A 13,792-nucleotide genomic window follows, 5' to 3' on the forward strand; every position below is an offset into this window, starting at 1 on the left:
GGGCTTCTTTCATGTCCCCTTCATGTCATCTGTAAATAAATATTTTTGATTTCTATAATATTGAATTCTCTAAATTTCTGTGGTCTTTTGTTTTTGTTAGTTCATTAAGTATTGAGACTGAGTTCTAAATAAAGAACTTGTGGTAGACACTAGGAAAATGGTGAAAATGGCCAATTGAGATTAGAAATAAAATAATAATAATAATGGCATTTATTAAGCGCTTACTATGTGCACTAGTGAGGCCTCAGGACCAGAGACTAAGAATCTCAACTGGGTAAACCAAGTTGTAGAAAAATACTGCTTCTCAGTTCTGTTAGTTAAGCACTCCCTCACCAAGGGCAGGTGGTTGCACATCGACTGGAAAGACCTGGTTTTCTATAATCTCATTTGTGAGCTGCCTGTAGAATTCAGCTCCGGTCTAACAAATAAGGCCTGGGGATGTGTCTCAAATTCTTTTTACAATTGGCTAGGGAATAGATACAATAGGAATTTAAACTGGGCTATCTTGATCTTCAGGGATTAATTTTTCTTTTAATCTTGCCAACACATCACCAGGGTCATCTTCTGAGTGTGTTTGTTTATAAATGCATTTTGCTCTGGAACATGAGTGATTTTTGACCTAAGTCCTTTACTTTGGAATTGATTTAGGATTTAGGAGAAGCAGCGTGGCTCAGTGGAAGGAACATGGGCTTGGGACTCAGAAGTCATGGGTTCTAATACCGGCTCTGCCACATGTCCGCTGTGTGACCTTGGGCAAGTCACTTAACTTCTCTGAGCCTCAGTTCCCTCATCTGTAAAATGGGGATTAAGACTGTGAGCCCCACGTGGGACAACCTGATCACCTTGTATCCCCCCTAGCGCTTAGAAAAGTGCTTTGCACATAGTAAGTGCTTAACAAATATCATTATTATTATTGTTATTTCTGATCATGAAAACTGTTAGCTTCTAAAGACTTTGAATCATACCCCAGAGCAGAAACATACCCTCATTCATCAGGAGCTTGAAAGTGTTAGTGTCATTTGAATGGTTGATGAGATGGATCAGAGGCCTTTTTTTGTTCAGTTAAAAATACAGAAAGTCACCATTATCATTGTCATCAACATCCTCACCAGAAATTAAGAATCTCTGGGCTACTAGGCTGTCACACACTCTAAAAATAAATAATATATTTGAGATAAGAGGTTGTTGCAATACATCATTTATCTCTTCTGTAACATGCTAACCTCTAAATAGTGCCATATTTATAGGCTCAGTGATAAAATGACTAAGTAGAAAACAGTAAAAAGTGCACGAGCCTGGAAGTCAGAGGGCCTGGGTTCTAATCCCAGCTCCTCCACCTGTCTACTGTACGACCTTAGGCAAGTCACTTATCTTCTCTTATCACTTATCTTTATCGTATCTTCAGAGAAGCAGCTGGCTCAGTGGAAAAAGCACAGGCCTTGGAGTCAGAGGACAGGGGTTTAAATCCCAGCTCTGCCAATTGTCAGCTGTGTGACTTTGGGCAAATCACTTCACTTCTCTGGACCTCAGTTACCTCATCTGTAAAATGGGGATTAAGACTTTGAGCCCCCTGCGGGACAACCTGATCACCTTGTAACCTCCCCAGCACTTAGAACAGTGCTTTGCACATAGTAAGCACTTAATAAATGCCATTATTATTATTCTCAGTACCTAGTCACTTCATCTGTAAAATAGAGATTAAGACTGTGAGCCCCATATAGGATGTGGAGTGTTTCCTACTAGGCTAGTGTGTATCCACCCCAGCGCAAATTAATCAATTTGCAAATGTTGCAAACCCTGATTTAAACCATGATGAGGATTATACAGTGCAACTTGGTGGTCTCGTCTCAAGTCCAGGAGGTTTCAAAGGATCCCAAAATGGTTAAGTGATAATCTCTGTTTTTTTCTTTTCTCTCCGTGACAGTGTCTGATGACATCGTGATAAAGTTGCTGTCAGATCGTCTCAATAAATTGGACTGTGTTAAATATGGATGGGTGCTCCATGGCTTCCCTCGAGATTTAGACCAGGCTGAACACTTGGAGAGCTTGGGGTTTGTTCCAAACAGGTGAGCTGCTTTTACAGCAAATGGTTGTGTGCCTTGTGGGAATTCTTTTTAGGTGAGCATGAGCTAGGACACTGGTCCAGGACATAGTCTTCTTCCCCACGCAAATCTCTCAGCCTTGAGAAGCAGCATAGCTTAGTGGATAGAGCCCGGGCCTGAGAGTCTGAAGGACCTGAGTTCTAATCCCATCTCTGCCACATGTCTGCTGTGTGACCTTGGGTATGTCACTTCACTTCTCTGTGCCTCAGTTACCTCATCTGAAAAATGGGGATGAGAGTTTGAACCCCATCTGGGACAGGGAGTGTGTCTGACCTGATTGACCCGTATCTACCCCAGTGCTTAAAACAGTGCATGGCACATAGTAAGCGATTAACAAGTATCATAATTATTATTAATTATTATTAGTTATCTCATTTATAAAATGGAAATTGAGACTGTGAACCCCATGTGGTACAGACACTGTTTCCTACCTGATTATCTTCTATCTACCCCAGCACTTAGAACAGTGCCTGGCACCAACTAAACGCTTAAGAAATGCCATAATAAAACAAAAACAAAAAAACAAAAACAAAAAAAACCTTGAGGTCCAGACCTCCAGGAAAGTCATGAAGGAGGAGATTTGAAGGAGAAGATTTGAGTGGAGATCGTGGGAACTGGAGCTCTGAATCTCTGAATAACTGACTGATAGTGCAATCCTATTGATTTGATTATATTGACTGGACTGTGTGACTGAGATGTCCTCCCCTCCTTTAGCTTTTTAAACTTCCAACTTCTCTTCTTTCATTCCCTTCCACCCTCCTAAGCTTACCACTGGAGTGATGCAGAGCTTTGGGGGGTTTGGGGAGGCTTCAGGGAAGTTAAGGAATGAAAGAGTTTGAGAACCCCAGAGGACGATGAATTTTGAAGATTTTTTACCATTGAATTTCTGTTTCTTCTTTCAAAACACAGTAATAGCATCTCATGGGTCATACTGCTTTGGAAAGTTGCTAATGCTTATCTTAATCAGTCTGATGTTGACAATATTGGAGAGAGTGGTCTGGTAAAATTTGGGCTGGAAAATTATTTGTCTTTATTTTCAAGTCTGCTTTAATCATATGGAACCACTTAATCATCCTTCTCCCTTTGGGTTTCTTTTCCTTCTTCGTTTCTCCTAGCTGCCCCCTCTTCCCCTGCTCCCCACCCACAATACACACACACCTCAAAAGTTAAAATCGAACATTTTGCTTAATCAGATTGCTTTGCAATTATTTCTTGACATGAAATCTTGAAGGAGAGAAAGTGGTGGGGGAAGGGGAGTGAATGAGAGAGGAGTAAGCACAGGACAGAGAAATTCCAAACCAAGGCACCTAGCCTGGGAAAGAACATCAGGGCTGTAATTCAGTTTCCGTTGTGGTGTCAATTATAAAACCCTCTAGCTATGTTGTTGCTGTTTTTGACACCGGGAGGAAAGCTTGACAGAGTTATAGCCTGGAAATCAATCTGGGAGTAGGATACAGAAATCTATAACTCAGATATGAAAACAATCTGCAAAGGCTCATTTTTTAGGAGGGTTCTGTTGATGAAATTAGATTAAAATAAATTTACATATATATCAAGTTTATTATTAAAATATACTCACACTAGTAAACAGAATTATTGGTGAAAGGGTAAGCTACTCTGGGTTTTGGGCTCAAAAATAGACCTCTTTGGCTTATCAGAATACAGAGTTATTGTCTGCTTGTCAAGGCATAAATCTCTTCCTTAGAGCTAATAAATGGATACTGTTCAAATGCTATGTTTTGTCTGACTCCCACCTCATAAACCCAGAGCACATAATATTAAATTATGTACCATTGAACAGTATCAATCTTTTTATTCCAGTATCGAACAGTGAGAGAAACAAACCAGGTAATTGATGGCAAAAAAGAAGGTGGGGGGGGGGGGGGGGGGAGTTGTTTGAGAACAAACAAAATGAGCTATAAAGTTTGTTAAAACATAATAATGTTGAGTAATAATTAAAAAAAACACCCTTGCTACATCCCCAAATCTGTCCTCTTCCTAGCTGTGAAATGTCATGTCATGCTGCAAGTTTGAAGCCATGTGCTTTCCTTTAAAATTAATATTTGCCAGAAAGAAAGAATAGAATTCAGACTGATGTTAGGAAGTTTGCAATGTATCAGGCAAAAATGTCTTCTTCCATCCTCTGCCTCTCAGTAGTGTAGTCAATGAGGCAGAGATTGTGTGCCTTTCCTTGCCATGCAGTCACTAAAGAACAGGCAGGGACTGTGGAACATTTGCTTTAGGGAAGAAGAGAAAGTAAAGTGGTAAAAACTAAAACTCATTAACCTTTCATGCCTGGAAAAGCTAACACAAACCCAGTGATTAATGTTAAAGGCTTTGGTTTACTTATGGCTGGATTTTAGTGCTGGTTTTCATCAAGGATTGATGCCATTACAAATGTTTGACAGAAAAGTAGAAAGGACTTGTTTGGTCTGACATATTTTTGCGACCCTGGAGGCATTTGTGAGAGTAAAATAAAGTGGAGGGCTATCAGGATTTTATAATTATTTTCTTTTTCAGGTGACCCACTCCACCCCGACAAACACACACACACACACACACACACACACACACACACACACACACACACACACACACACACACACACACATGCCACCCTTTCTTTTTTCATGGCCCTGAAGAAATTACAGTACTCAGAAATGACCCATAAGATTAGCTAATTTACATGCTGGAACAGTGGTGAAAATTAGAATGAGAAGATTTAGGTTTCCTCTGAAAGAACAGCCAAGTGAAGCAGTCAGGCATGCAGCTGTCTGTTAAAAACTGTGGCCGAACTTTATTTCAGTTGTCACTAGGAAAGCAGTGACAGACCTGTTATTAGCTTTGTCTCCCAGCTGATGCCCGGGCTATTTCAGTCTTCACCAAATAAAAAGACAGTTATCACAAACAGTCTTTTCTCAGCTACCTAGAGAGCAGAGCGTGGGTGTATGCTTCTTGCCACACGGGAAGCACTTCTGAAGGGGTTTTTGGTTCTCTAGAAAGCCCTTAAATGGGCCTCCCCGTTCAGAATAGAATTGAAGCAGCAGCCCAGGGTGGCACTTAAGAGACCCAAAGCTCATCAGTTTACCATTTGGGGAAGGGAGATGAGGAGGAGGAGGAGGCAGGCAGCCATCAACTTTCCAAAGTAGCTACCAAATCAGAAATATATGTATTCTGCTGGTCTTGAGACTAAATTAAGACATATTTGCTGGGTGACTTGTGCTGCCTGGAATTCCTACACTTGGTTTCCTCCTGTTCTAAATCTAGATTCTTTCCCTTCCTCTCTCCTCATTCCTTGTCGCTCTCTCCTCATTCCCTTCCCTCTTTACTTGCTCCCTTCCCTGTCTCCTGGCTCCCTGTTCCTCTTTCCTTGTTTCCTGTCCCTCTCCAATCCCTGCCCCTTTCTCCTCATTCCTTTCTCTGTCTCCCCACTCCCTCTTTCCTCTCTCCCTGTTCCTGTTGCCTCACTCCCTGACCCTCTCTTCCTCCCTGCTCTTAATTCGTGGCTTTACTTCACACTCTAAATGCAAATATTTTCAAAGAATGTGTGTTCTACCAGGCAAGGTTGTGCCATCATCATTGACAACCTTCTTTTGAGCATATGCTCTGAACTGAACACTGCATCCACTTGAAAAAGTTGGGAAGAGAAGTTTTTGTGAGTTCTTTGTTTTAATTTAAATAAAGCCACTGCCATGGCTTTGCAAATTCCCAAAGTATAGGACCTCTGTTACATGCATTTATCAACCTAAATGGCAGTATGGTTCTTTCTTCTCCTGGAGGAGGCACACTAAACTCTCAATGTCCTTAGTTTTCCCATGGAATCACTGGGCCAGATTTGGTTAGTCTGCAAATCGTGGGTGGATTTCTTGTTGAAGTTAATTAGTACATGGTGATGAGAAGCAGCCTGACCTAGTGGAAAGAGCTCAGGCCCGGGAGTCAGAGGACCTGGGTTCTAATCTTAGTTCTGCCACTTATCTGCTGTGTAACTTTGAGCAAGTCACTTCACTTCTCAGGGCCTCAGTTCCCTCATCTGCAAAATGGGGATTCAATACCTGTCTTCCATCCTACTCAGACTGATTATCTTGTATCGGTCCCAGTGCTTGGTACAGAGCTTGACATGTAGTAACTTTGTAGGAAATATCACTATTATTATCATTATTAGTTGCAATTAGATGCTATAAAATGTATATTTATGAATGGTTACATTTTGAAACTAGGGCATTTGCAGCATTTGGTTTGGGCAGTCGTCTTGCCTAATTGGATTTAAAAACAAGATCATTTTATCTTCCCCACTTCCGTGTTGACCAGCACTGAGGAATTATTTGGAAGGGACTTTGCCCTTGTTAACATGTTTAAAATTAAAATAATTTCATTATTTCCTAATAATTTTTAGTACAAAAGGAAAAAAAATAAGATGCAAAACGTAGAATTTATTTTTGATCATTTGGTCCTCCAGGAAGGCTTTCTTATTTCTGCAGCTGATCCTTCTGCGGATTAGAGATAATAAACAGCCTATTAATGGAGGCCGGAACTAGGAAATGGAGTTGGAATCAGCAGCAAAATTCACTGGCTGACGGAGGTTAATAACTCCATTACTATCAGCTCTATTCCTTAGCCACTGAAGAGCTAGGTGTTAGCCTTATCTTACTCCTCATTAATTGAGCTAATAGAACCCTAGTGACCCTACCATGCTGCCATTATCTGAGAATTTACCAGACATGGACTTGAATACTTATGACTGTGTTCCATAGATGTCTGTCCTTTATGATTGACTGTGTTCTAGAGATGTATTTTCTTTATCAGAAGAAAGATTTTTTTCTTAAAGATCAGAGTAGATGCAGATTTCCCTCTTAATGTTGACTTAATGACATCAGTGATAATACACCCTCCCCCTCCCCCAAGCATACACACACATTTCTAAAAGACCTATGGTTTCTGCAGTATTTGGAGATTATGGAAGAAACAGAAGCATCACACTAGGTGATGCTATGATCGGCTTTCTCCTAGTTACATCTCTGGATAAGTTTAGAATTTGAGATCTGTGACTCTGGCTTCAAATTAGTTAAGTCCTGGGAAACAGTCACCAATTCCTCTGCTCTCAACGGTTGATTGGCAAAAGTGATTTGTTTGGCATAGGGCCTCTGGGCCAATAGGAGAGTTTTTTAAAGAGACCACCACCCCAGAATCAAAAGAATTTTTATCTGATCAGGAACCTGTACTGAAAGTAAGTCGGAATTGGAATAGATGTTGCAGTGGTGATGGCAGCAGTGGTCCTTTCATTCATTCATTCAGTCATATTTATTGAGCACTTACTGTGTGCAGAGCACTGTACTAAGCACTTGGGAGAGTACAATACAACAACAGACAGACACATCCCCTCCCCACAATGAGCTTAAAGTCTAAAGGGGGAGACAGACACTAATATAAATAAATTAATTAATTACAGATATGTACAGAAGTGCTGTGAGGCTGAACTGGGGGGGAATGAATAAAGGGGTTTGTCAGCCACCCCCAGACTTGGACTGTAGCATCTAGCCTCACCAAGGTTGCCAACTGAGCTGGGGCTGAGGGTCATGGGTTAATAACGGATTGGGTCCAAATGGTCCATGCCCTCAGAGGCCCTCAGGAGCAAACAACACTGTGGGTGGGGGCCGGAAGTATTGCCACAAAAATGCAGGATTGCCCTCCATCCCACCGCCCCAACCTGGGGCCCAGTCCATTCAGCACATCCCTCAGCTGCCCTCACTCTATCCAACCAGAACCCACTGCTGCTCCCCGGTAGCCCTCCTTCCCCACTAATGAAAGAGGTGATGGTGGCCTTCTCCCTCTTAAATGATTCGTCACTTAAAAAGATGCCAGCCTCACGAGTTTGGAAAATTGAACAAAATTGGGTTTTAGTTATCAAGAGCACCTCTAATCTGGTTTTGCTTTGTCTTTCATTCATCCAAACCAGCCTTGAGTTGGACACGTTTAGCAAATCAGGTTTCGTTTTTGTTTTTTGTGCTTTCAGATGAATTTCTTCCTCCTCCGAACAGGCCCAGAGTCTCCTAACATGATCTCCAGTGATAGGAGTTAAACTGACACTAGTGGGGAGATAGCCTAGTGGAAAAGAGTCTATGCCTGGGTGTTGGAGGACTCGGGTTCTAATCTCAGCCCTGCCATCTGTTTGCTGTATGACTTTGGCAAGTCAGCTTCTCTGGGCCTCAGTTTCATCACCTGCAAAATGGGGATTTAGTGCCTGTTCTCCCTTCTGCTGAGACTGAGCCCCATGTGGGACAGGGACTGTGTCCAATATGTTTAACTTGTGTCTACCCCAGCACATAGGATGGTGCTTGACACATAGAAAGCACTTTATAAATATTATTATTATTATTATAACAGCCAGCTCAGCAGACCCAGAGTTAAGGAGTGATATGAACCCCTTGCCACAGATCCCCAAAGGTTGTGGCAAATAATAGTTGGTGATGGAGGTTCCAGCCCAGAATCTACTGACTTGGAGCATTTTAATCTTTTGGTCAATAAGAACTGAAGTGGAAGAGAAAGAGCTGTCCTATTACTTTCCAGCCTAGGGACAGTTGACATTTTACCACTTATTTCCAATGTTTGCTTAAGAAGAAATCTGGTGACTATTATTCCAAGCAAATGTGGAAGGTCAGTGTTGCTTCTCTCAGGGTTAAAACTAAGTTTATGGAAGTCTGTTACTAGGTTTGCTGCCTGCCTTTGAGAGCATAGGAGCAATTACTTTTGAAGCAACGACATCAAAAATGTACATTACCTTTGAACTCCATGCCTGCAAGGCTCCAGGATCTTGTAAAGTATAAAGTACAATGAATTCCACCGAGAGTTCAAGGAAGCTGGAGCCCTTAGCTTTGGTGTTTAAAGAAATAATCTCGTCTGAGCTGAAGGTTTGGCAAGGGGTGCAGGATAATAATAACAGTCATATTTATTAAGTTCTTACTGTAAGCCAAGCATTGTGCTAGGCGCTGGGGTTGATCCAGTACAATCAGATCAGACAGGTACCCTGTCCCACGAGTGAGGCCGACAGCACAGGGGATCTCGGTGTGGGGAAAAAAACTTCAGTGACAGCAGGAAGAAAGAAAACTACCAAGTGACTGTGCCTGTAAAATGGCAGGAGTTTACTCAAAGAGAGAGGATTAGATGGTTTAATCTTTATTAAGACACTGGTGGATTTACAGATGTTTGCCTTGCAACAAGCTATTTGCTCAGTATTTTCTAGCAAAGTAATTTTACCGAGTGAAGGACAATTAAAGAGGTAGGTTAGAAACGGAAGGACTACCTCAGTAGGTATTATTAAACACATTCCACACCTTTCATTTGCACAGTTTAATCCTCCTTTAAAAGATTCATGAACAGGATGCGGCTTGGCAGGTTGTGTGCTTGCGAATCCTTAGATTCTGACCTCGGTTTCTTTCTGTACAAAAGTTTGCCATGACCTGAGAGGTCACCACCCCTTCTACAACAACAATAATAATAATGGTATTTAAGCGCTTCCTATGCCAGGCACTGCACTAAGCGCTGGGGTCCCATGTAGAGCTCACAGTCTTAATCCCCATTTTACAGATGAGGTAACTGAGGCACAGAAAAGTGGTGACTTGCCCAAGGCCACACAACAGACAGGCGGCAGAGCTAGGATTAAAACCCATGATCCTCTGATTCCCAGGCCTATACCCTCTCCCCCTCCCCCAACTTTCCAACATCTCTAGGAGGCTTCACCTCAACCATTCTGGACCCGTGGGCATCTTCAAGGAAGGCAATTCCATAACTTCTCTAGGTAACCCTAGAGCCTCCCAGCTAAGTAGCTCTTCCTGACATCCAATGTAAATCCTTCCTCTTTCTTCAGGGTTTAGAATACTGTACTCCTTTGAGAAGCTCAGCCCAATTTCCTGTTAAATTACAAGCTTCTTTAACAGAGCAACAGCTTGTAGAAAAGGAAACAGTGAAACAGAAGCTGATCGTGGAACTGCCTTCGAGTGGTAGGAGTTTTTCTCATAATAAGAAATCAGATAAGACAAACATCTAGTCCCTACCTACTGGATCGTTGAGTCAGAGCCATCTAATATTCCTTGAGTGGAGAATGGCAGGCTAACCTTTAACAGTACTAGAGCACAGAACTGTTGGCATTTGATTCAAATGCCGATGAATAGATTTTTAGCAGACACACGCTAGACCGTTAGCTTAAACTCATTTCCAGGAGAAAGGCGAAAGGACTTAGACATGGAGATGACTTGGAGAAATGATGTTTGTTTTCCTTTATCCAGACGAGACTTTGGAAGACATCAGATTGTACTTCAATTTCCCATCCTCCTTAGAGACATAAATGAAACACTGAACTGTTGAACTCTGCCTTGTGCTTTAAAAGCTCCTAGCTTTCCCAAATGTAGGTTGGAGGTATTTAAGAGCTTGAAGACCACCTTCCTAAATATCACTGAAATTGTGAGATTTTTTTTCCCCCTTCAAAACCATCGCTTCAGCGTTCTCTTTCCAACAGAGCTCCATTATCCTTTGTCCACTTGGGGTTTCATAGCATTCTTGGAACTCTCACGATTATCGGCACCACTGTCGACCCCATCTCTCAAGCCTGTAACCTCGGCATTATCCTTGACTCCTCCCGTCTCTTTCAATGCCCATATTCAGCCTGTCTCCAAATCCTGCCCGTTCTTCCTCCACAACATTTTTGGAATCTGCCCCTTCCAGTTAATCCAAACTGCCACTACAATAATAATAATAATAATAACGGTATTTGTTAAGCACTTACTACATGTCAAGCACTGTTCTAAGCGCTGGGGGAATACAAGGTATTCGGGTTGTCCCACGTGGGGCTCACAGTCTTAGTTGCCATTTTTCAGATGAGGGAACTGCGGCACAGAGAAGTGAAGTGACTTGCCCAAGGTTGCACAGCAGACAAGTGGCAGAGTTGAGATTAGAACCTGCATCTTCTGGCTCCCGAGCCCATGCTCCTGCCACTACGCCATGCTGCTTCTCTTAATTTATGTATTTCCTATCAAGAAGGGAGCCTTATGACAGACTGGAATCTTTTTGTGCCGTGTAATTATTTGCAAGACATTTTCATCAGTTCAGCTTCCAGCAGGTTCCAATTAAAGGCATGGAGCTTCCCTCATTGTCTTTATTTGATCATAAAACCCTGAGCTTTGCTTCTTAAAGTAAAACAATGTTTTAGAACCCCTCCCTTCCAGGGCTTTCTTTGTCACTGCTCAAGCATCTTTTCCCACTTTCCTCCCCATCTACCCGATCCCACTCTAGGTCTAGACTGTGGTTGTACTTTGTTGACATTGTGTCTATATTTACTTTAACCAGCTGCCCCTCTTTGCATCCAGCACTGGGACTTGTCCCCTCTCTCCTATCAACAATAATTAGCCTTGTAAGACTAATGGAAGAAATCGTGTCTAATTACCCTGTTGAAGGCCCAATTATGCTATTAACATTCGTGGGTTATAAGCTAATGATGAGGAGAGCCTCTCATTTGCATAGCATTAAGTTAATTGAGCTGGAAGCTATGGGGCGGATAGTGGTGGTGATAGCGGGATTCTGTTACAGAATGGATAATAATGACCAGAGCGGGACGATTCACCTGACAGCTTTATTAATTAACGGCTATCTGATTACCTAGCAGGAATGGCAAGTGGCAGGAGTTCTGAAAGGCCTTTGCTTTTTTCCAAGATGAGAGCTGCATTTACACTGCTGATTTTCTTGGTCATTTTGGCACATTAGAACAAAGCAGTCTCACAGAACCATTTTGGAAAAATCTCCACTCCTAGAAAACTCTTGCTTTAGCATTTCAAGTATTTTATTCTGATAATGCACAAATGCCAACACGGTACAAGTTGTAAGGTTGATAATCTGAGGGTAGACCATGTAAAAGTATTTCTCCAGGCGGTGTAATTGCTGATCATAAGCTCCCTGTGGGCAGGGATCATGCCTACCAACACTATTGTACTCTCCCAAGCACTTAGTACAGTACTCTGCCATCAGTCAATCAGTGATATTTATTGAGCCCCTACTGTGTTAAGCACCTGGGAGAGTACAGTACCACAGAGTAGGTTGAAAAGATCTCTGCCGTAGAGGAGCCTACAATCTAGTGAACGCAGAAAGTACTGAGTAAATATCACTGATTTAACTGATTGGCCAGAGATCTCTGACAGCCTCAGTTTGAGGGCCCTTTGGGGCCCTTTTCCTGATTTACCCTCCAATTCACACCCCTTTAGGCTCATGAGGGGATCAAAAACAGATATAGGTCTATTTGCAAAGCAGTGGTTTCATTGCAGTGGAGCTTAGCTCTGGAGTCCATGGAGCAAATCAGCCTGACAATCCAAGTTGAGTAGGGAGGGTACCCCAGAACTCAGAGGGGTTAGGTAAGCTTTCCCCCTGCTTCTTTTCCATTCTGATTTTAAAAAGAGAAGTCTAATTTTTGCATGGTGGGGGAGAGGAGTGAGGAAAAAGGAATATACCATTGCAAGCTCTGAGGAAGACAATATGTTCTCCGCAGTCAATCAGTTGTATTTATTGAATGCATAATGTGTGCAGAGCACTCGACTAAATGCTTGAGAGAGTGCAATATAACAGAATTTGTAGGCACGTTCCCTGGCCCCAACGAGCTTACAGTCTAGAGAGAACTTTGGGGGAGCCTCCAAGAAAATTAACAGTATAACCCTTGTTCAGGGATAGAGAAGTATTTGTGTGCCTATAAACGGCATGAAACGTAACAGGGGGAAACTCTTCCAGTCGAATTCCTGGACTCTTTTCTGCTTTGATCTGCTGAGGTGTGAGGAAGCAGAACTCAGGTCTCTAATCTAGAGAAGCAGCATGGTCCAGTGGAAAGAGCATGGTCTTGGGAGTCAGAGGACATGGGTTCTAATTCTGACTTCCTGCTGTGTGAGCTTGGGTAAGCCACTTAACTTCTCTGTGCCTCCGTTACCTCATCTGTAAAATGGGGATTAAGACTGTGAGGCCCATGTGGGACAACCTGATTACTTTGTTTCTACCCCAGTGCTTAGAACAGTGCTTGGCACATAGGAAGAGCTTAAATACCACAATTATAATAATAATAATAATCTAGAACCTTTTTTTAATGGTGTTTGTTAAGCACTTACTATATGCTAGGCACTGTACTAAGTGCTGGAGCAGATAGAATTTAATCAGGTTGGACACAGTCCCTGTTCTACATAGCACTCACAGTCTTAATCCCCATTTTACAGATGAGGGAGCTGAGGCACAGAAATATGGCATGATTTGCTCAAGGTCAAACAGCAGACAAGTGGCTGAGCTAGGATTAGAACCCAGGTCCTTCTGAGTGCCTGGTCTGGGCTGTATCCATTAGGCCACACTGCTTCTGTACTTCATCGTCAGATATGGGGAGCTCTGCTAGGTGTTCTCAGTGAGGGAAACAGCTTGGTCTAGTGGATAGAGCACGGGCCTGGGCATCAGAAGGACATGGGTTCTAATCCCTGCTCCACCACTTGTCTGCTGTGTGACCTCAGGCAAGTCACTTCACTTCTCTGTGCCTCAAGTACCTCATCTATAAATTGGGATTTAAGACTGTGAGCCCACATGGGACAGGGATGGTGACCAGCTTGATTAGTTTGTACCTACCTCAATGCTTAGAACAGTGCTTGACACGTAGTATAAGCTTATAAAAAATGCCATCATTATCA

At 42.4% G+C, this 13,792-nt stretch overlaps 1 protein-coding gene across 2 annotated transcripts in view; it reads left to right on the forward strand.

The window, feature by feature from the left end:
* Positions 1 to 13,792, forward strand: part of AK8 (adenylate kinase 8) — a 165,982-nt gene that overhangs the window by 82,989 nt on the left and 69,201 nt on the right. For both annotated transcript variants that reach the window (XM_038745436.1, XM_038745437.1), the window contains one exon: positions 1,925 to 2,066. In XM_038745436.1, the coding sequence (XP_038601364.1) occupies positions 1,925 to 2,066 (142 nt within the window). The remainder of the gene's footprint in view (positions 1 to 1,924; positions 2,067 to 13,792) is intronic.

This window comes from Tachyglossus aculeatus, chromosome 4 (assembly GCF_015852505.1).
Source record: "Tachyglossus aculeatus isolate mTacAcu1 chromosome 4, mTacAcu1.pri, whole genome shotgun sequence".
NCBI lineage: Eukaryota > Metazoa > Chordata > Mammalia > Monotremata > Tachyglossidae > Tachyglossus > Tachyglossus aculeatus.